The following is a 21,953-nucleotide window of genomic DNA, read 5'->3' as shown; positions in this document are numbered from 1 at the left end:
TCCGTGATGCTGAAGGCCCTTTCCCCTCCCTCCGCCATCTGGGTCCCCGCCGGTGGGGCTGGACGTGGCCATGCATGGGTCTGTCCCCCCGTGGGCATTGCAGCCCCCAACCCATTCTGCACCAGGTGTTTGAGCTCCGCGGTGCCACCTTCCTGGCAGAGAGGTCGGGCACTCGCCGCGTCCGTGACACGGGGCTGACGTCACACGGGCACGGGGCCAAGCACGAGGGCTTCTTCTGGGACCAATTTTGTTCAAAGCCCGTGGCACGTTGCATCGGTTAGCGGGACGCACGGCAGATGAGAAGCAGACGGCTGCCTGCCCCATGCACGGGATGAGTGCAGGGAACGGGGAGCCGGTGAAGGGTTTGAAGGATGATTTCCACGACGGCCAGTGCCAGGCTCCCCGTCTCCAGTGTTTCCCTGCAGTGGTGCTGGGTCTCCGCTGGTGTGAGGCCCCAGCAGTCATGGAAGTCCCCTGGTTGCAAGGAGGGGGCTCCCGCAGCCAGGACGCTCAGCTGAGGGGAAGGGGGCTGCATCCCGGCCACCAGGGACCTGCGCTGGTGGAGGAATGTGGTGCCAGTGCCATCTGGGGCGGCTCTGTGGGGTCACCCCAGCACCCCGCTCCCCTCCAAGCCCCAAGGTGCACTTGTGTCACCCAGGACACCCAGCTCTGAAACCCCAGCGCATCAGGTCCCGTGCTCAGTCTTCTTAAATGATTTTTAATTTCCTGGAGAGAGAGCTTTTAATTTATTTCTGGAACAAAGTTGGGGAAGGGGAGGGGAAGACGACTCTGAAATCCATCACTAAGCCCCCTTCACTTCCAAACTTTCCCTTTCCCCTTGAGCCTGAAGGGATCAGCCAGCCCTCCCCGTGTCCTTGTGTCCCTGTGTCCCCTCCCTCCTGCACCCCGAGCTGGGGGGGCCCGTAGCCATCCCCACTGGCAGCATCCTCAGGGTGAGGGGCAGCGGGGCCGAGGGAACGGCTGGCTCGCAGGGAGCTGTTTTCCTTGCAAGCAGCAAATCCCTCTGCTCTCCATCCAATACGGATAATCCCAGGGCTGGGGGCACTGGGCTGGACCCAAGCTGCACCGGCGCAAAACCCAACCCCAGCGAGACCAGCCTTGCAAGCACCGCTCCTGGCTCCCTTGGCGCACCTGGCACAGCTGGCATTTTTGGGGGGAACCCCCCCGAATGTGGTGGATGTCCTCACCAGTAAGCTGGAGCCAGCGCAGCAGGTTTGTGACGGGCTCCGGCACATCTGCACCCACCAGCCCCACGGGGTGGGGACGTGTGGCGCCCAGGGGGAGCAAAGCTCGCTCCTGCCCCACCAGCCACACTTCGGTCCAACTTGCCATCTTCTGCTCGTGGCCCCGCCGTGCCGCACAGCTGCTGGGAATGCTGAGCGGGTGAAGCATGGCACGGATGATGCTGCTCCAGCTCAGGCCCACACCGGAGCGACGCACAGCCCAGCCCGGAGCAGCCCAGCCCTCTCTTTGCCCAAACTTTTCCCTTTCCTGCCCATCCACAGGCACCTCCGAGCTGGTTTCTGCCTTTCTTGTGTGACGGGAAAGTTTTGTTTCTTTTGTCTCCGGCTTTCCGAGGAGGAGTGCTGCAGCCCAGCGCCCCAGTTATGCCTCTGGGTCCTGCCCCACCGATTCCTGCATGAGAGAGGTATCCGAGGCTGTCGGAGCGGGAGAGGCTGCCCTGGGGTCCTGGCAGGCAGATGGGGAGTGAAAAGAACTTATTTATCACCTCCTAGCATCATTCCACTGCTCGCAACCCTCGTGAAGTCCCCGGGGAACATCTGCTCTCAGTGTTTCTCCCCTATGTCCCACCTCCGACACTCCAGAGCTTCAGAGAGGGTCTTTGTCCACCCTGAAAGCACCTTCATCCCCTCCGTCCTCCCCCTCGCGGGGGGGCTGGGAGGTGCTGAGCCCTCGGGGGGCTGCGGCTTCTTGGGCTGACACTGGGCTTGTGCCACCTTTGTCCCAGAGCCACCCTGGGATGCTGCCAAGGCCACACCGGCTGGACCCAGGGATGGGACCACTCCCACTCCAGGCACCTCCGTGGGTGACAGGGGCTCTGCGGCACCCCGGCTGCCCCCGCCCCGGCTGCCAGCCCCCCAGCACCCCCACCCCCGACCCCACAAAGCCTCTTTTATCCCCCGAAACACTCGTGGTGCCGCATGTGACGCCCCGCGCCGGGCTGGCGCTGGGGGACACGTTTGATGTCGCTGAGGCGCTTCCTTTCCCAGCACCCGGCTGCGGGGGGGTGAAAGGCCCCTTTGAGGACGTGCCCCCCCGCCCCCAGCCCCCTCGTCCCCACGGGGACCTGCTGAGCCCCACGGGACCGACCGGCAGCGCGGGGGGGGGGGGTCACCGTGCCCGACACCCAGCCGGGCTGCCCGCGGCGGGATGCACGGGCCCCACGGCCCCCCCGCAGCCCACGCACCCTGACACCGGGGGGGATCGCGTGTGCGCGGCGCTGGGCACGGGCCAGCCCCCCCGGCCGGGCAGCGCGGGGCGGCGGCGCCGTCGGAAGTGCGGCCGTGGCGCCTCCCCACGCGGGGCCGCTTCCGCTCCCACCCGCGGCGGCGGCGGGGCCGGGCGGGCGGTGAGTGCGCGCTGCCGGGGGCGGGGGGGATGGGGGGCGCGCTGCCGGGGGGCGGGGGGGGCCAAGACCGGGAAGGGCTCGCTGCCGGGGGGGTCGGGGGGGGGGGGGGGCGCCCATCGCGGCACATCGGAGCTGCTGGCTGCCGAGGGGGCGGGCAGGCCCGGGGGTCGCAGCCCCCCCCTGCTCCCCGTTATGTTTCCCGGCGGAGTGCGGGCATGGGGCCCTGCCGCCCCCCACCCCCCACCAGGCAATGTGTGGGGCTGAGGGTGCCCCCCCCCGGGTCTGCGCTCCCCCCCCCCCCAGCACGACCCCACGCGTGTGCGGGGGGGGTGTGGGGCGGGTGATAGCGGGGCTGGTGCTGGGTCCATGCACCCGGCCCCACAAGGGGCTGCATGGTGGGTTGCGGGGGGGCTGCTGGGGCACAGGCCTGCGGGACCCCCCGGCTGTGCACCGGCTTCTCGCCCTCCTCTCCATGCGCCATCCTCATCCTCACCGCTGCAAGCAGCACCTCTGTGTCTGAGCCCTCCTGCCCTGGCCATCAGCACAGCACTGTGGGGTCTGCAGCGGGGGGGATGCGGCCAGGGCTGTTCCCCCCCCCAACCCCGCTTGTGCACTTTCCCAGCCCTTGCCAGCCGCAGCCCATGTCCCGCGCCCCTCCTGCCTCTTCCTGGGATGCGGCCGGGATGCTCCCTGGGCTTTGCTTCGTGTGAGCCCTGTCAGCGTGTCCTCGCTGGGAGGGGGCTCAGAGATGGGCAGGGAGCATGGGGTTACCCTTCCCATCACTGGTCCCATCTGCTCCCAGTCCTGCAGGGCAGGAAGCAGCCCAGCGGGGTTACTGGTTTGGCCGCTGGTGGAGAGCAGACCCAGGGCCCGCAGCAGGGTGTGTGCGGAGGAGCCCAGGCCGTCTCACCTGCTTAAATACATTTTCTTGCTGTCGGAAAACCAGCTCCTTCTAAGCAAACCTTCCCCAGCCCTGAATACCTCGCACCTACCCCAAGCACCAAGCGTGCGGGTGGGCACCTGCACCCGGCATGGCCCCTAGTGCTCACCGAGGGGCGGCCACATGAGCTGGGGAGGTTTGGGCTGGAGGGGGGGGGCTGCCCTCAGCTTCTGCAGCAGGTGAGAAGTTGCCCCTGGGTGATATTGCCTGGGGACACGCTGAGAGCAGCAGCCGAATGCCGGGAAAGGATGAGCCCGTGACTTGGGTTCAGTAGCTCTAAAGAGAAGCAAATCAATTTTATCCCGCTGCAGCTGGTCGGAGCCCTGGTCGTGCCAGCCCAGGTGCCCCACAGACGCCTTATGGTTCCGTGTCTCTCTTGCAGGCAGGAGAACGGCAAGATGTTCGCCGTCTGCCCACCAAACACCCCGTTCCGGGGGGGCCCGGTGCTGGGCACGGCCATCCCAGGGGCCGGGCACGGGCAGGATTCCAACTCCAACTTCGTGGGAGAGGTGTGTGACAGCAATGAGAACTGGAGCCAGCCAGCGCCGGGGTCCCCGCCGGAGGAGGGCTCCAGCCGGAGTGAAAACACGACAAATCCATCCGATAATCTGCTGTTATTAATGCAGAGACAGATGGTCCAGGGCCGGCTTAGGGATGCCGCCCCGAGCCTGGGCGCCGCGCGGCCCCATCTCCCCAAGCCGGGGGTCCGCAGCCCCCCCGAGGGAGCGGAGGTCGGTGGGGCGGGGGACCAAAACGCTGCTGCTGAGGAGGCAGCCAGGGGATGCAGCAAGCCCCCGAGCTCCCCTGCGGAGGACAACGGCTATGCCAGCAGCTCCCTCAGCATCGACAGCCCTGACAGCACCTGTGGGAACGCCTGGGACACCCCAGCCTCTGCCCCCATCCCTGGGAGCCCACCACATCCAGGGGCGGCCGAGCCTGAGCCAGGGACCCTCTTCCCGGCGCTGGCGGAGGCCGTGCAGCACCTCCAGGACAAGGAGCGCTTCAAGGAGCAGGAGAAGGAGAAGCACCACATCCAGCTGGTGATGTACCGGCGCCTGGCCCTGCTGCGCTGGATCCATGGCCTCCAACAGAAAGTCGTGGACCAGCAGAACCGGTTGCAGGAGAGTTTCGACACCATCCTGGATAACCGCAAGGAGCTGATCCGCTGCATGCAGCAGGGCCCGGCGTGCCCCACCGCGGCGGCTGCCCCCAGCCCCTGAGCCCAGCCCTTGCCCCCCGGCCGGCGCGGGGCTGGCTGGTGGCCTCTCCGTGCCACATGCCGGTGCACAGCGCCTGCTGGGCGCCTGGGTGCCCGCTGTCCTTCCCATCTCTCTCCAGCGTAGCTGAGAGTCCCCGAAGCATTCATCTCCATTTTCCCTCTGCATGGGAATTATTTTTCTTCTGCACCTTGTCCTGCCGGTCTGGGGACCATGCGGCATTGGGCTGGGTAAACCTCAGGACCTTGGGGTTTGCCGAGCCCAGGGTGACGAGGCTCAGCTTTTAAATCTAATTTATGATCCTTTGTACGAGCCTGGCTGAACCACACATGAGACCAGGAGGGTCTCGGGACAGCGAAGCTTTTAAATGTACCTGGGCAAAGCCCTTCAGCACAGGCTCGGGCACAGGCACAAACTCGCTTTGTGCCCCGCATCGCACCTACGCCGCTGTGCCGGTACCGAGCCAGCCCGGCCGCTGTTAAACGTGTCTTGTGCTGCCAGTGCGAGCAAGGTGTCCTGAGCCGGACGCACCCCGGTGCACCGAGGCATGTGTAAAAGCTTTGCAGATAAGATCTAAACTCATGCAAGGGAGATGGAGAGAGAGAGAGGGAGGAAAAAAATCATTCTGAAAAGTCACCTCAGAATGCTTAAAAATAACTGTAAGTGTCAACTGGTTGAAAGCCAATATGTGTTTTTTCGATTTAGTATTACAGAAGTTAATTTAGGTTTTTCCGCACAGCCAGTGTGCACATCTGTCTGTCGTGGGAGATGCTTTAACACGGTGCATGATCAGGAAGCTGCTTGCAAACTTGTGCTGCTGCTGTCTATATTAATTTATCATTGGAAAGCAAAGAAAATATTTTTTTTCTAATCTGCATTTTACCCAGTGAGGACTGCATACGGAGTACAAAGCACAGGCTTCTTAAATAGAGATTAAAAAGGAGATGCTGTGTGTGTTTGCTGTATTTTACTAAGTGTTAGTATGACGTGTGCTATTTAACTTGCTGATGTGGAAGGAGCAGCGGCGGGGGCGGTTTGGCTGCACGGGGAGTGCTCAGCCAGGAGGGGACCTGGAATTGTTGTGCAAAGCCAGGCACTAATTTTGTTTCTTGTCTGCAAAGGGAGGGTGGCGAGAGATTTCCAAGCTGCCACGTTGCCCCAGCCAAACTGCATCCTGCGTCGGAGGAGCGGAGCTGAGCGGTGGCCATGACTCTGCCAGGACCCCGCTCTGCTGCCGGGGCGCAGCGGCGGGATGGTGGGATGGCTCAGCCTGGAGCCTGGGCAGGTCCCAGCTTCCACCGACCGCAAGATGCTCCTGCACCACCACAACTGACCACGGCCGAGCCGGCAGTGACCCATGGGGCCAGGGTCTGCCCGAGCATCCTCCTGTCTGGCACTGGGCTCTGCTCCCGCCTGGGGCTGCTGCCGCCGGTAGCTAAAGTGAGGAGATGGGCAAAACTCTGTTTCTGTAAAGGACGTTTGGTGGGGAAGAGTACACGGCTCAAAGCAACCCGTGCCGGGGGCCGGGGGAGTCCAGCAGCATCCCTGCAAGGCTGGGGCTGCCTTGCCGCCCTCCTCGCTCGTGTCCAGCGCCTGCTGCCTGTGTTGTATCCCCGTCGCGTGATCGTGGGCATGTTGCGCACCTCAATAAAAGCCTTGGAGGTGAAAGAGCTGAGCCCCGGGTGGATTTGTTCCTTTATTTCCCTTCACAAGCTCGCCAGGCGCTGGCAGTGCTCGCCGCAGGGTGCTGGAGCGTGGGTGGGCAACAGGGTGAGGGCAGGGGTCTTGGCACCCTCCTGCCACTGCTGCATCCCCGGGCACGCGTGGGCTGCTGATGCGCCGGGCCAGCACCGGCAGTTAATTCACGCTGGGTTTAAAAGCCTTTTCGCTTTTTATAATCTCCAGCACGTTGCCCTCCCTGTGGCCGTGGAGCTGGTGCTGAGGCACAGCAGAGGTGCAGGATTTACCCCCTGCCCTGGCAGAGCGTGGCTGGAAGCGGAGGGACCGGATTGCCCGGGCAGCCCAGCACCCTGCCCTGCGGCCCCGGCTAATCGGGAGGGATGGGGGGGCAGCTCCGGGCAGATGGGGCTGGCAGATAAAAACACCTGAGTATTGACCCAAAGGTGACTTTGCCTCAGGCCTTGCAGCGATTAACCAGAGATGAAAAACCGAAGCTGTAGCAGGCCTTTGAACCTTCCTTCACCTTTCCCCCTCCCCTTCCTCCCTTCCTGCTTCTCCTTTACATCTCTGCATCTGTGGGAACCCAGGGATGCAATAGCCCCTTGTACAGACGCAGGGGCTGGGTTAGCGGTTCCTGACGGGCACAGTGGGCACTTCTGTCTGTCCTGCAGCCGGGAGGTTTGTCCCCAGCCCTGGGTTCCCTGAGACATGTGCCCGTGCTCGACTTTAAGACCCCCTTCCCACCTCAGCCGCTGCCCACAGAGCGCGTGCTGGGGCAGGTTTAGGGGAACACGAGCCTTAACCAGCCCTGCAGAGAGACCCAGCGCTTCTCTGTTTATCTTGGTCGAATGCTTTACACAAATAATTATTTCCAAGGTAAATATTGTGAAAATCCGGATTATTTGCTCAAGAAATGAAAGAATAACTGCGGGAGCAGATCAAAGTGGCGGATCTGCTCGGCAAGCAAGAGGCTTCCTCCGCAGTTATTGGGAGCCCCGACGCTCATGCCCCGAGAGCTGGGTTGAGATGGCCAGTGCTGATTTGCAAAATCAACTTCAGACAGATTTTTACACACACACACACACAACCCCACCCAAGCTCCAGTGCCCAAATGAGATTTGGGAATTAATTAAAAATCTGACCAACTGCAGGGGGAAAACCAATAAAGACACAAAAAGCTGCAAGGCTGAGCCTGGGCCAGCTTGGGGGAGCCAGGGCCCTGCTCAGCCCCCAGGCACACACACCCCGGGAGGCTGCAACTCCACAAACCCAGCCTTGCACCCAGCGCTCAGCTCCCTCTGCAGCTGCGGCCCCAGCCTGGCGCAGGATGGATGCAGTGGGATGATGTGCCCAAGGACCACGGTGGGGGCATCTCCATCCCCAGGGATTCCCAAGCCTCGGTGAATAAGGGGCTGGAATCAGCTCACAGATGGGTAACACGGCTCTTGGTGGCTCAGAGGAGATGCTCTGGCTCCAAACTCTTCCCCCCCGCTGCCCCCAGGTCGGTGGGCAGAGGGAGCATTGCCAGCAGGGTCTGGATCAGGCCATTCTGTGGGGCTGGGAAGGAGTGGGGAGCCATGTCGTTGCTTCCCGGCACAGGGGGAAAAGGAGCTGCAGACCCCAGGGCATGTGAGCTTGGATTTCCGTGCACGACAGACAGGGGCCTTTGTTTTTAAGGTCTCCTCTGAAAGTTTAGTTATTATTATATTAAATCCCTGTAACACTGGACTGGTTTTACTGCACAAAGCAAGATTTGGCAAACGTTGCCTTTCTTTGAAAGTTAAAATAATAGCATTAAAAAAAATCAAGTATTTATGAAGCTTTGGAGGGAAATATTTTACCTTGTAATTTGAATCCAGCCCAACTCCTTCCAGTATTTTGTGGGCTTAAAAAAAAAGTCTTTAAAAATAAAATCAAATTATGTGATAACTGATGCCATGAAAGTACAAAAGAAAATTAATCATCTCAGGCCATTAACATCCAGAGATCCAGACTGGGACACACTTAAAGCATCCTGGGATCTCCTGTTTATTATGTCTCGGAGACTTCCAGATCTCACGTGTTCGGTTTACAGCGGGAAAAGGGCTTTTCTTTGCTCTCGGCGGGCAGGGTGACCCCAGCTGGGGCTGCTCCCCTCACCCTAAACGCTGCACCCAGGCAGCACCCAGCACAGTGAGGGGCTCCGTGCCCCCAGTCCCACCGCCACTGTTCCTTCCCACCACCCCCCAGTGTATGGAGGAGTGAGGCTGCCTGGAGAGATGATCTCAGCCCTTATAGGATCCATATGTGCCACCGTGCCGAGAGCACCTGCTGCTGCCTGGGAGGTCCAGGAGGGTGGCGGGGAGCAGAAAAGCTCTGTCCTTGCTGTGCCCTGGGCACGGCTCAGCTGTCCCACACGTGGGCATGTGAGCCAGGCGGCTGAGAGCCTTTTCCACGCAGCCCCTTATCTGGCACGGAGCAGCATGGATCCTGCAGCATCCTTCAGATGGCCGGGAAGCATGGATGGGGGAGGCAATGGGGAAAAGGGAGGGGGTCCAGGGCCAGGGCAGGGGTCAGAGAGGACCTGTCCTGCCCCTGCCTGGCGAGCATTGCCTGTGGGATGCCCAGACAGGCAGCCAGGAGAGAGCTCTGAGCATGGGATGCCTTTGCTGCTTCTGCCCCTTAGATGCTCCTTGCCCAGCCAGGCTTCGTTCTCTTTCAGCCCCAGGAGAGCAGCACCGAGCAGCGGGCACCCAAGGGCCAGAGGCAGGTCCTGAGGGCTCATGTGTGGCCCCAAGCCTCGTACATCCCTCCTCTTCCAGCAGCATCTGCTGAGACAGACCCACCCCAGCTGCTGGACGCCCCCCCGCAGCATTTGGGGACTGTCCCAGAGTGATGCCAAAGCCATCCCGCAGCCCTGCACCAGCGATGCCGAAGCCATCCCACAGCCCTGCACCAGTGCTGCCCTGAAGCCGATGTCCTTTCTCCCTCAGTGGGGTGACAAACTGTGTCCGGCATCGGGGTCACATCCTGCACCGCGCTGGATGAGGTGCTCCTGCACCCTGCGAGCCTCTACGCAGTCGATGACCTCTGCAAAAGCTAAATATAAACCCCACAGCACTCAGCTATTCTGTGCCAGCCGAGCCAGGGCGCTGCTGACATTTCAGCTTATTGGGGCAGCAAGTATCACGCTGAGGATGCAGACAACACTGCTCAGCCCTTTCCCTACCCAAGGTGCTCCGGTGCATGACTGAACCAGGATTCACATGATTTTTCAGGCTGTTCTCTGATATTTTGAATGTAATTTAAAATGCATTATGTTGGTGGTATAAATACAGTCACTTCAGCTTCCTGCTTGAAACAGAGCGAAGCAGCACCACCGATGCTGAGAGCTCGGCGTGGAAGGGGGCTGCAGGCAGGTTTGGGAATATTGGGGTCTTTTCCCCCTCACACCTGTACTGCTAATGCATCAGGACATATCACAAAACCCACTGCCCTTCCAGGGCATTTCTAAAACCTCAGGATGCATTAAAACCTGGGCATCGTCCCAGCTGGATGGCGCAGGTCACGCTGCTGCCATGCCCCCATGCACATGCAGCCGGAGCCCCCACGGTCCCACGGAGCCGAACCGTGCTGGGACACGACCCTCCTCGGGCAGGCAGGCGGCTGCATGCCCTGGTGCAGCCCTGGCTTGGCGTGCGTGTCCTCCTCGCCCTGGCTTGGACGTTTCTTTTTTTCCAGAGCTGTTTCCCACTCGTCCTTTCCAGCAGCAGCGGGATGGGCAAGACCTGGAGTGCTCGGCTCTGCCACGGTATCTGATGAAAACGCAGTTTGAGCCTGCCTTCTTTAATGATTCCCTTTGAAATGTTGTTGCTTCCGCACATCCCCCTTCGGGGTAGAATATTAAGCAAGAGCAACTCGGCTGGAAATTCAGATTGTTTTCGTGTCTGTTTTCATTTACATTTTAATGTCGGAGAAATCTTAGAAATCTGGCTATTTGCGGCATGGCTCCTCAAAAGAAAAGGGGAAAAAAATCACCTGCAACTATCTAACCCTTGCCCTCTGCAAATGGCACCAAGAGCTGGGGATTGCTAGCAACTTTCTGCGTAAAAATGCTCTTTTCCCCCTTTTCCTGCCCAGGCAGCAGGGATGTCGGTGGGCAGAAATCGGCTCTCGGGCATCACTGCAGCCGCAGGGGCTTTGCCCAGGTGCGGCACCGCGGCACGGGCATGCCGGGTGCTTTGGGTGCTGGTGAAGGGGCTGCGGTGCCAAGGGGCTGGGTGCTCTTTGTTTGGTATGGCTGGGTGCTGAGGCCGAGGGTGCTGAGGGCTGCTCCAGGAGCTTGCTGCACCCACAGGAGGAGGGGGAAAGGGGTCCAGGATGTGCCCAGGTCTCACCGCCTGCCTTGGGCAGCGGTTGGGGGGATTTTCCCGCAGGGATCCACCCCGTGACAGCAGAGCCCCATCCCGGGAACCGGCTGTGCTCAGCACCTCGCCAAGCCTGTGGCTCTTCGGATGAGGCACGGGGATCCAGGCCTCCCCGAGAAAACAGCTGGGAGTAAAGATCACTAGAAGAGAAGCAATAAACTCTCGGTTATTCTTCTGCCATCGAGGCCAATCAAGCTGCAAAGAGTGCCTCAAGGCCGGTTGTACATCATTATTTCATGGAGCGTTCCCTGCATGATGTAGTGGCTGTCTGGCTGGAGGGAATGCCTTCCTGGTTTTAAGCATCAGCACTGAAATATCTCGAGCCCTGGAACCATCGGTTTGAATCCCAGGAGCCTCGATGCTGCACTTTATTCCTCCAAGGGGATAATAATCCGAGTGCCACGCAAGCTGCCTGTCCACGAGCATTTAATCGAGGGCTTAAAAACAAAGGTTCTGCTTGGATGGCCAAGAAACACCTACCCAGGGCTGGCCACGGTGGTCTGCTGGCTCCTTTTGGCCGGGATGGAGGAGATGGTGCCCCGGGGGCTCCTGCACATCAGGATGGGGCTGGGGGCTGCCAAGGATGGGCTCCAGCTCAGCTGTGACACATGTGGGACTGTGGTGTTGCCGCTGCCACCCCAACACGAACCCCTGGGGCTGTGGACCCTGGGAGCTGGGCTCAGCCCGGCTGGAAGCAGCGGACCCCCGCGGGATGGCCAGGGTGGGCACCCAGCTCCCTGGGGGCCGGGGGATGCTGCGTGCAGCTGGGAGCAGGGGAGGGCTCTGGTGGGGGTGGGTGCAGGGAGGCTCCTGGCTTATCTGTGTTTAGATTCAAACCGAAACGCTGGCTCTGAACAAGCCCGGCTTGGCTGTGTTCACGGGCTCTATCTGTGTTTTTCATCTTAGAATCTCCACTTCCCTCTATCCTGCCTTAATTTCTCTGCTCCCTGGACAGGGCCAGGAGGGAGAAGGCAGCTTCCAGTTCCCAGTCATGGATGAAGGCTGCATTTTGCAGTAGAGCAAAACAACACAGAAATGCACTTTTTTTTTTTTTTTTTTTTTTAAGTCCGTCGAGGGCTCAGATCATTTTATTTTGCCTTCCAAAAGTCTCCTTCCACCCCACGGCTCCAGCCCTGCCCTGCAAGTGGCACCATCTGTATTTTCACGTTTGAGTGACGCCGGCGGGAGCAGCGGCTGCTGCCAGCGAGCGGGAGCACACCGTGCCACCGGGCTGTGCCAGGACCCGAGCCCAGTGGATCTGATAACCACGCGGGCCCTTTCATCTGCTGAGCTGCAGGAGATTTTTGTTCTTAAGCCATCCAAAAACTTTCCAGGGTGGGGAAGATCCAAGCTGACTTTCCATCTTTGTTTTTTTCCAGGAGGGCGAGGAGGGGGCTGCAATGCCACACGTCCCAGCAAACCCACTGCAACCCGGTGGATAAGACAGAGGCGTGGAAAGAAATAGAAACTTTTTAAAAATTCATGACAAACGAGGAATACAAAGACGAATTAAGAGAAGCCGGTAGTGCTGGGCTGAGTCTGTTTGGTGTTGATACTGTGCAGAATTAAGCCACACTGGTCTTTCTTGTGGCCAGAGGGTAGGAAAAGGGCTCCCAGTGGAGAGGACCCAGCCCGACGCTGGCGATGCTGAGCGGGGATTGATAACCCGGCGCGGGGGGGGTGGCGCGGCTCTGCCGAATGCTGCTCCAGGCTGAAAAGCCTGCATTTATCCCAGCGATAGCAGCCAAGCCAGCGCTGCGGGCCTTGGGGGTAAAAAAGGCTTAAAAACCCATCCTTCATTCATCAGGCAGCTGAGACGGAGGAGGGGGAGGAGGGGAAGACAAAAATAATGGAGAACGAATTAAGAGTTGGGGGAAATGTGGTTGCAGGGGGAGGGTGCTGTGCCCTGGACAAGGGGCTTAGCCCTGCCTGGACCCTTGCCCCCAAAACCAGCAGCAGTCAAGAGCCTGGGTGGGGAGATGCCCACCTCACCCCATTCCCAGGAGGGTGAAACCCAGCTGAGATGTTACTTCCCAATCCATGAATATCCCTCCCCAACCCCTGAGCCACCCGCGCGCACCTCTGCGGATGCTGCTTGGGCAGGGGAGCAGCAACGGGTGCTGTGGTCTGGGGTCCCCTTGCCCAGCATCCCCCTTTCTGTGCCTCGGCGATGCCAGGCAGCCACCGGGAATTTTGCAGGCAGGGGAAGGGGAGGGGGGAAGGTTCACCAGTCACTTCTTGTCGAGCAAATAACGCGATGTGACAGTGAAAGGCTGCTGAGCGCAGCTAAGAGGGGATGCACAACCCTCCTGCACAGAAAGAAACCCGCCATGCAGAGACAATGCTGCCTGGCAGCGGGCAGGCAGGGACCTGCCGGAGCGGCATTGGGGCCATCGGGGTGCACAGGGCAGCGGGGAGGGCTCGGGGGGCTCGGGGCTGGCAATGCTCATCGCTGGGACATGCCGACCTGTTGGGAAGGGGGCTGCACCTCAAAACATCCTGCCTGTGGTGGGGAGGCTGCTGCTGCCCGTGGTGGGCTCTGCCTGCAGCCCCCAGCCCTGTGGGATGCGCTGATGGCAGGGGTGGCTCGCCATGGAAAACTTTCAAAAGGACTCCGTTTGGTTGCGCGTTGGAAGAAACCCAAGTTTTAAAACCTTGAACATTTGATGAAATAGTTCTTGTTGCCTGGCCAAGCCCAGTTCTGAGCCCATCGACCATGACAAGAATCAAAGTTGACGTCTTGCGCAGCATGGGCCAAGGAAACTCACTCGGTACCTTCTCCACCAGCCCCACAATTTCTGACAGCAGCGTCGCTTTTGGGAAAGCATCCATCATCTCTGCAGCTACGAACAAAGGCCTGGGGCACATCAGTTATCTTCCTGCACCCCCCAAGGTTCAAAAGGGAGATGACCATGGCAGGTCTAAGAGCAGATGTAGAAATCTCCTTCCCTATTCCTCTTTATGGGATCAGACACCTAAAGTACATTCGGGACCCCAGGGAAGATCCTCTCTGGGTGCCAGGAATGAGCTGCTGGCACCCCATGGTGGTCACCCGATAGCCATGCTGGTCACCCACCCAGGAGCAGAAGTGCCACCACCTCACTTGTCCCCGTTGACAAAGGTGTCTCCTGCCAAGTTGCTTAGTAAGGTCCAAAGCGCTAGGATTGTGCTGTGGAAATAATTCAAATTATGCATGCGGGTAATTACAGATATTTTATCCAAACAGGAGGAGCTCAAACATCACCGGGTATCTAGGGAATCATCTTGCTAGATGCAAGCGATGGGAAGCGATGTGGCAGAAGGGGGACAGGATCACCAGCCCTCAGCAGCACGATGCCTGCCCTGCCCGGTGGGACAGTGTGACAATAAGTGTCCGGAGCCTGCGGCACTGTCTTGGGCATCCCAGCCAAGCTAATTCAGGTGGCTGCATCTTGCCTCCTGCAGACAGAGCCTTCATCTGACTCCTCCTCTGCTGTCCCTCCCACAGACATGGTATGTTGTGGTGGGACCAATGTCCAGACAGCGGGTACCCACCGAGGACATCTCGCATCCTCAATGCTTGGAGATGCTATGCTCGTGTCCCAACCTGCTCCCCTGCCGTCTCTTTGTTCTCCTCCCTCTCCTCTCCACCACTCATTTTTCCCTCTCTCCCTCTAACTTTATTATTTAGTTTTATCATTCTTAATATTTCTTATAAAAATATTTTTTTATCATTCTTATTAGAGGATCAGGCATTCAGATGATGAGGCTCAGCTGAAAAGATGCTGTGAGAAGTGAAGCCATGCTGCTGTGCCCGAGAGTCCTTGTGCCACGCGGTGAGCTGGCGTGCGCCAGGCAGGGCTGCAGACCCCTCAGCAGCTCATGCCACGAGGCCGTGGCAGCCCCCGGCTGTGGGACCTGGCAGTGGCAGAGGTCAAGTCTGGAGACATCCAGGGACCATGGTGGGAGCCACCAGGAGAGGTCTCGCTCGAAGCTGGCCGTGCTCCTCCAGGCCAGCCCTGCTCCGGTTTGGCTCTGCTCAGGTTTTGCATGCCCTGGGCTTAGTTGTTTTAGGGTGTTTTTTTTTTGCTTGGAACCAGCCCAATCCACCAAGTTTTGCATGATTTTTCTGCCTCCCGCTCCAGGCTCTCCAGAAACTCAGCCTCTCAGCTCGTGCCAGACGCTTACCGCCGGCTCCCGGTACTGCCAAAACTGCCCCGGAGGCTTGCTTGGAAGTCACCAGCTCGAAGCCTGGGCACGAGCCTCACCCCGTGCCCCACAGCAGCCCTGTGGCTGCGGGGACAAGGTGGGGACAGAGCCCGGGGCACAGGTTCATCCCTGGTGCTCGGGTGGCCGCGGCGGTGCTGGTGCAGAGCGTGTCGGAGCAGGTTCCCCGCAAGAAAGGTGAAACTTGCAGGGAGCTTCTCTCAAATGAAAGGCAGCCCCTGGAGCAACCTTTCCTCAGGAATTATCCCGCTGATTAATCTCTCCCGAAGTCACTGGTGATAAATGAAGTGATTAAGGGACTGACCTGCCAGTGGGGCTGGATGCTCTCGGAGGGGGTGGGCAGGAAGGGATGCTCTCCCCCCGCCGCATTTTGGGTTCTTTGCAGACCTGGCACCTCTATTCTGGCTGCACCAGCCCTCGCCTGGCTCCTGCACCTCGGAAGGGTGGCCATGGCCACCCGCCATGTGGGGGCTGTCCCCACTCAGGGGGGCTGAGGGGATTCGGGGAGAGGGTGTGGAGCAGACCCCGGGGGCCAGGGCAGAGGGACAGGGATGCTGCTGCTCTCAGCTGCGTTTGGTGGTCCCTGCCTGTACCAGGGGCTAGTGCGTGTGAAAAGCAGATTTATTTTTGCCTACGTTTCATATTCTTCACGCTCCGCAGCGGGAGACAAAGGATCAGCTCTTCAATGGAGTCCTAAGAATAAACCTTAAACCTCATCAAATCCAATCCGGCAATAAAAATTGCCCGAACAAAAGGCCAGGGACTAAGGGTGGTGGCGGGGGCCTTTTCGCCACGATAACAAGTTTTCACAAGACTGTTTATCCGCACAATTCGGAACGACACTTAAAATCTCTAATCCCAATAGGCATGAAAGTGCTTGTCCTGAGCAAGCAGGTGGATTGTCCCGGAGCGGCCGAGTTGCCAGTGATGCTCGGTGGCCGCCATGGTGCCCATGGGGGTCACGGGGAATGTGCTGAGACGGGGCAGCTGCAGCCTGAATGCTTCTCTTCAACCTCAAAGCCTCGGCTCCCCTCCCCCCCCCACCCCTCTCCATCCCACCCCCTATTCAACCCAGTTTTAAAAGGCAGCAAAATGGTTACAAGGTTTAAAGCAGAGGCGAGCAAAATGCTCCACAATAGGGAGGACAAAGGAGTGCTGCGGGGCTGGTCCCTAATCCAGCACCCATGGCAATGCAGCCCGGACCCTGTGGCTGCGAGGATTAAACCCGCTGCCAAGGGGAGGGTTTAGCGGCAGAGCTGGAGGGGGTGCGGAGGGGTGTCTGTCCTCCCCAGCCCACCAGAAGGGGCTTTCTGCAGCAAGAGCCCTGCAGGGTGGTGGTCCCCTCCCAGGGGCTGGATGCAGGCGGTAGGCTGAAGCAGCGAGGCAAAGTGGGGGGTGGCTGCCCCTCTTTCTCCAGGGGGGCAGCACCCAGTCTCAGGCTGGTGTGGACCCTGTGGGGGCTGGAGGTGGGATGCTGGGAGCCAGCTGAGGATGCAAACCCATTGATGCTCTTGGGCTCAGCAGAGATGCTGAGGGTAAAGCAAAAGCCACCAGGTCCCCAGCAGCCTCTCCAGCTCCAGGGAATAACTGCGGCAGCCTGGGGAACCACAGAGCAGGATCCGGCCCCGGCCACATCCCACAGCTGAGACCTTGCACCCAGAGGCTCTCCCAGCCCATCCTCAGTGGCTGCTGCCCTGTGTTACTGCCCATCTGCAGGCACCCACAGTGAGGCCATCGGTGCCACACAGGAGAAAGAAAAAGCGCAAAGACATGAATGATCTGAAATTTATTTGATTTTCATCACAGAGCTGCACCAAGGGGTGGAAGAAGGTGGTAAGGACACGGCAGACAGTGTGGCTGCAGGGCTGAGTCGTGCCCCAGGGAGTCTTTCAGCACGGTGGGACGGTTTGGGTACGGCTGCCATCTCTGACACAGTTTAACAAATGTCTGTCACCGATCACAGTGGGTCACAGCCCCTGCTGACACCCAACCAGCCTCTAATTGCTTTCCCCAAAGAAATCCTTTATTCCTTCTGGTTTTACACAAACCCCTATAAAGTGTTCATAGCAAATGGCGGCTGCTAAGTTGCCTAACTTGAGTCTTCCAAGTTCATGCCATGAGCCACCAGACCGGCTGGTTTTCCCTCTGTTGCCTCCAAGCTCCCAATTCGGTGCCGCACCGGGAACTGGTGCCAACCACAAGGCTACATTGAGTGGGAACATCCCCTCTGGGACAGGGACGGGGAGATGGACACAACCCCCCCCCCCGAGACCAGCAGTCCTGTGTCCGCTAGGACCAGTGACTCAGGATGCTCCCACGCCGTTCCCCCACGCACCCCAGGACCCGCAACCTTGCAGGATCCAGCATGGTCTCAGCTCCTGGTGCAGGCTGCCACCCTTGTTTGAAGAAAAGCTCCTTTCTCCGGGCTTGACATTCACCCCAGCGCCCAAGAGAGGAGCTGTCTCTCCCCGTCACATCAGGCTTCTCCTCTGTCTAAAGTTGGTCTTGAAATTAAGGTAATTATTTTTGCAGTCTCCGCTTCTGCATTGCTGCTCCCACGTTATCTGCCGGAGCAAGGCGCCGTGGCTGCCCGACGCGCGTGGCAGACGGCAGGGGCTGCTAATCCCTTTAGCACCCCAAAACCATCACCAAGACAGTAATGGGGCTTGGGAGAAAACCAAGCTGACATCCCCTTCGCACATGGCGGTGAGGAGCCAAGCATCAGCTCACTGAGAAGCGGGGGGGGCTTGGATTCCGCTCGGGAGCCGTGGGGTGTCAGGGGACACGTTATGGTAGCTGTGAAGGATCCCACCGGCTCCTCACCAGCGCTCAGGGTGGATGAGCCTTAGCGCAACGCCACTGAGCCATGCCTGCAGGTGACAACTGTGGCATTCCGAATGGGCACCACTGCCCAAGCCCTGCAACCCACACCAGCCACAGTCAGGGCACGGTTTGTCCGGGATGGAAAGCACCACTGGGCTCGTGGTCAGCAGATGTCTCAGGGGTGGTTGGGACATCCCAGGGGAAGGATGTTAGAGGAGAGGTGAGGGGTGCAGCCAGGGCTCCGGTGTGCTGTGGTCCCCAGCCACAGCTCCGGCCTGGGATGCTCCAAGGCTCCTGCTCACTGCAAAGAGGCATTTAATTAGTGTCAGTGCCCAAGTCCCACAGCATGCAAACTGCTGCCTCCTCTCCCCAGCGATGGGCTGGAGGCAGGTCAGGGCTTTGGGCTGTTTCCAGATGCAGATTTGCAATCCAAAGGGAAGGACCGAGATCCTGGGAGCGTGCCACACTCACCCTCATCAGTGCAGCGTGGCTTGTTTTTAACCAGCAGGTAGTGGAGGGCGTGGGCAGCGACTCGACCCCTGCACAAAGCTGCCCAAGGTGAGGAAAAAGCTCAGCATAAAAATCTCTTACATGCACAACTGTGGACACTGGAACTGTGTATCAACATGCTCAGCCTGAGCCAGGCCACCCTAAAATAATCCGTGTTTAAAACAACCTCTATGAACCAAAGCAAAAGCAATACCATATTTGGCTAAATTACATATTTTTTTCCTTCCCAAGTTCATGGCAAAATGAAAGTGCTTGAATAAAGCTGGGGGGTTGGGGGGGTGGGGAAAGACAGTGAGTTTGTGCTTTAAATTAGCATTAATTTACAAAGCCCAGGCAGACCTACTAAGCAAATTGTGCCCATTAATATATTAACAACAGATTTTCCCCTACTGCTCCTTTGGGTCCAGAGTGTAAACAGGGGCTGGTGATTAAAGCTTCTTTTTTCTTCTCAGAGCCTCAGTGACAGGCCTGGACCCGGACGGCTGCCTGCTTTCGGGAGGGTGTCAGGGTGACCTCAATAAAGTAGGTGACCACAGCACCTCTAATCCCCTCTTTTAATTGATTACTCTCGCCCAGCCCCCGAGGCCATGAGAACGGGGGGACCCACCCTCTATAGATTAGCACCCTTTAGTTTACAGATCAGCCACTTTTTCAGTCCTTTGCCCTGCAGCAATGCATGAAAATAACACTAATCTCATTAAGGACAGAAGGGAGCCCTTCAAAGTTTATTAATAAAGGGAGCAGACAGGGAGGGAGTCAGGCTCTGGGTCAGATTTCAAAGCCGGAGAAGTGGCAGGAGCTTTCCAAGGGCCAGGTTTTGCCAGGGAAGAGGGGTTTTTGCCACGTTTGGAGGCAGGTCTGGAGGCTGCAGAAGATGCCAGTGGGCAGCGAGGGGCTGGGGCTGGTTCCAAGGAGCGCTGGGGCTTGCTGAGCACCTGGGAAGCCCTGGATGGGGCTGAGCAAGGAAGGGCAGCGCTCCAGCTCTCCGCCAGGCTGGTTTGGCCACTTCCAAGAGATTTTCTTGCATTGCACGGGGCTGTCTTCCTCGCAGCCCCCAGCTGAAGAATTTTTTAAACGATTGCAAGATGTCATCGCCTTGAAAGAGACCTGACAAACAAGACCTTAAGCTTCAAACGCCAGAATGAAGAGGACCCACATTAAAGAACAGATTAAGATTTTTCAAGGTTTAAACAACATTGCGGCCCCAGTTTTGGTGCTTTTATCCCTTTTAGGTAGAATTGTAGAATTCCTCCCATCATTACCTTTGCTGCTGGGTTCTGCTCAGCTTCTGCAGCATCCACCAGTGAGGCCAGCGATGCACGGCCCCCAGCCCCGTACCCCTGGCCTGAGAGGAAGCTGCAGGCTTGGCATGCATCAGCCAGACAGGAAAGCAAAGCTTTGCTCATCTCCGAGCAGGACAGGTCTCTGAGCTTCTCCCTCCATCCACCTTTCCATCAGCAGGAATGGGACGAGCCCCCTGTGAAAAGATGCCCCATAGGATCTGCACCATTTGCCCACTCCCCACCCAGCAAGGGCAGAGCACAGAAGAGCAGCCCACCTTGCAGACACCCCTGGGCTGCAGAGGCAGCTGCCGAGCCCCCCCCCATACAGCAAGGAAGAAGCCCCCAGCTCAGTGGCAAAACCCCTGCCCCTGCTGTGCCTCCTATTTCTGCTCCTTCCCCTCCCGCTGCCCAATTATCACCCTGTTAAACTGCACAGCTGCGGGGACTTTCATCTTCAGACTTCTGCACCGCAGGTTTTAAACCAGCCTCGCACCACCGGTGTTAATGGGAGCTGTAGGATCAGCCACCCTCCGGAGGCTCCGCTCCAGCTTTGCAGAGGGGTGGGCTCCTGGAGGGACAAATCCATCTGCCTAAGCTTTTGCCCGAGCGAGGTATTAATTAGCAGGGAGGAACCCAAAGGATGATCTGAAGCCCCCAGGACCGGAGCAGCATGGTCCCCACGAGCCGATGCTGTGCTGTGCTGGGGAAAGGCTGCCCATCGCTGCAGCCCAAAGTGGGATGGCTCCTGGGGGCTTCGGGGGGCCGCTGGCACCCGGCTCCGGGCTTGCTACGTGCAGCTCGCTTCACCTTCCCCTTCCCTCGCCGTGGGGTGGAAGACAAAATACCTTTGTCAAGTGCTTTCAGATCCAGAGGTTTGAAGATGTATAAAAGTGATGAGCAGGCTGTTAGTGCTCCAGCGGAAGCAGTTTATGAGAGATCACCCAATTTCTTTTAAGCTGCCTGAATCCCCACAACAAAGGCCATGCATTTTTAAAGCATATTCCGCATACGGTGTTCCCAGGCTGAGATGCAGTTAAGGGATGAGCCTTGATTTACTACCTGACTTCAAACAGGAGTGACAGTACAAACGCTTTTGCAGAAGCGGGACCTCGGCATTGCCAGACCTGAACTCTGCAGCCGGGATTTTCCAAGCAGCCTGTGGGTTCAGGGCGCTGGGACCCCCCAGCCACCCCTGCAGAATTCCATCAACCCCAGGGGATTTGCAGAGCCGCAGGGAGGCACCTCACCTGCGAGATGGCTGAACAGAGGGAGGATTTCCTCGAGTGGGGCTGGAGCATCCCGTGCCCAGCCGCTGGCGCTCGGAGCTGCAGGGACCACGGAGCCACCCCAAATCCATGGGGCTAAATCCACTGCTGTGCTACCCCCCCACTGGGCTGGGTCCGGGGTGTAACACCAAGGGCTTGAGGGGGGCTTGGAGGGGGGATGAGACGGAGCAAGAGAGGAGGGAAGGTCCCAGGCTGCGATCCCTCCAGGCCTAACCTAATCACCATCGCTCTGCATTATTACCCTGCCTAACGCGGCATGCTTTTAAATAAAATATGCAAAGATTTCTCAAATTATTTCCCCGGGGCAAGTGCGTTTTCTATCTTCGCTCGTGCATGTTAATCTGAAAAATGCAAATTCTGCACACACCCCCATCTGTTGGGGCTCGGCCATTTATTAACTTTTTTTTTTTATGCAAAATGTTTCTTTCTTTTATATATATTTGAAAAAGCAATGAGTTTTGTTATCTCTGCCCCTATTTTATTTCATTTAGAGAAAACAGGTTTTAATGGATAAAAAAATAATAATAATAATAAAATGGCCCTGAGGTGGCAAGGATTACGACTCACTCAGCACCGGAGTTTTAATCAGAGATTGGTGTTGGGGAGGATTACAGCTATGAGAAGGCTGGGCCTGTTTTAAGAAGAAATGCTAATGTTCAGGGGACGAGATTTACTTATTTACCCGGGCTGACTTTGATACTCCGGGGCTGAGCTGATGGCACATCCCGAGAGGCTGGCAGCCTCCTTGCAGCTGCCTGGACCACTGATGGCACATCCCCAGGCTGCAGCACCATCCCCATCGCCTGCCCGGGAGGGTGACTGGCACTCGCCAGGGGACAGTCCCTGGGGATGGCGGTGCTGCTGGGAGCCAGAGCAGCACCCTCATCTCCACCGTTAGGGCTCCCTGACAAAATCATTAAAAGCATCAAGAAAAAAGGAACCACAGGCAAAAAAAAAAAGGGGGGAAGGAGGACCCCAGTGCGGCGTTTTC

General features: G+C 58.5%; 1 protein-coding gene across 1 annotated transcript; it reads left to right on the top strand.

Moving 5' to 3' along the window:
- Positions 1-2,483: 2,483 nt before the first annotated feature.
- On the top strand, positions 2,484-6,443 carry C3H1orf216 (chromosome 3 C1orf216 homolog). The gene is made up of 2 exons (XM_056333210.1): positions 2,484-2,611; positions 3,934-6,443. Exon 2 carries the CDS (start codon positions 3,950-3,952, stop codon positions 4,769-4,771), a length of 822 nt encoding a protein of 273 aa, XP_056189185.1. The 5' UTR covers positions 2,484-2,611; positions 3,934-3,949; the 3' UTR covers positions 4,772-6,443.
- Positions 6,444-21,953: the final 15,510 nt, after the last annotated feature.

This window comes from Falco biarmicus, chromosome 3 (assembly GCF_023638135.1).
Source record: "Falco biarmicus isolate bFalBia1 chromosome 3, bFalBia1.pri, whole genome shotgun sequence".
NCBI classification, from domain to species: domain Eukaryota; kingdom Metazoa; phylum Chordata; class Aves; order Falconiformes; family Falconidae; genus Falco; species Falco biarmicus.
This window is presented reverse-complemented; position numbering and strand designations above follow the sequence as displayed.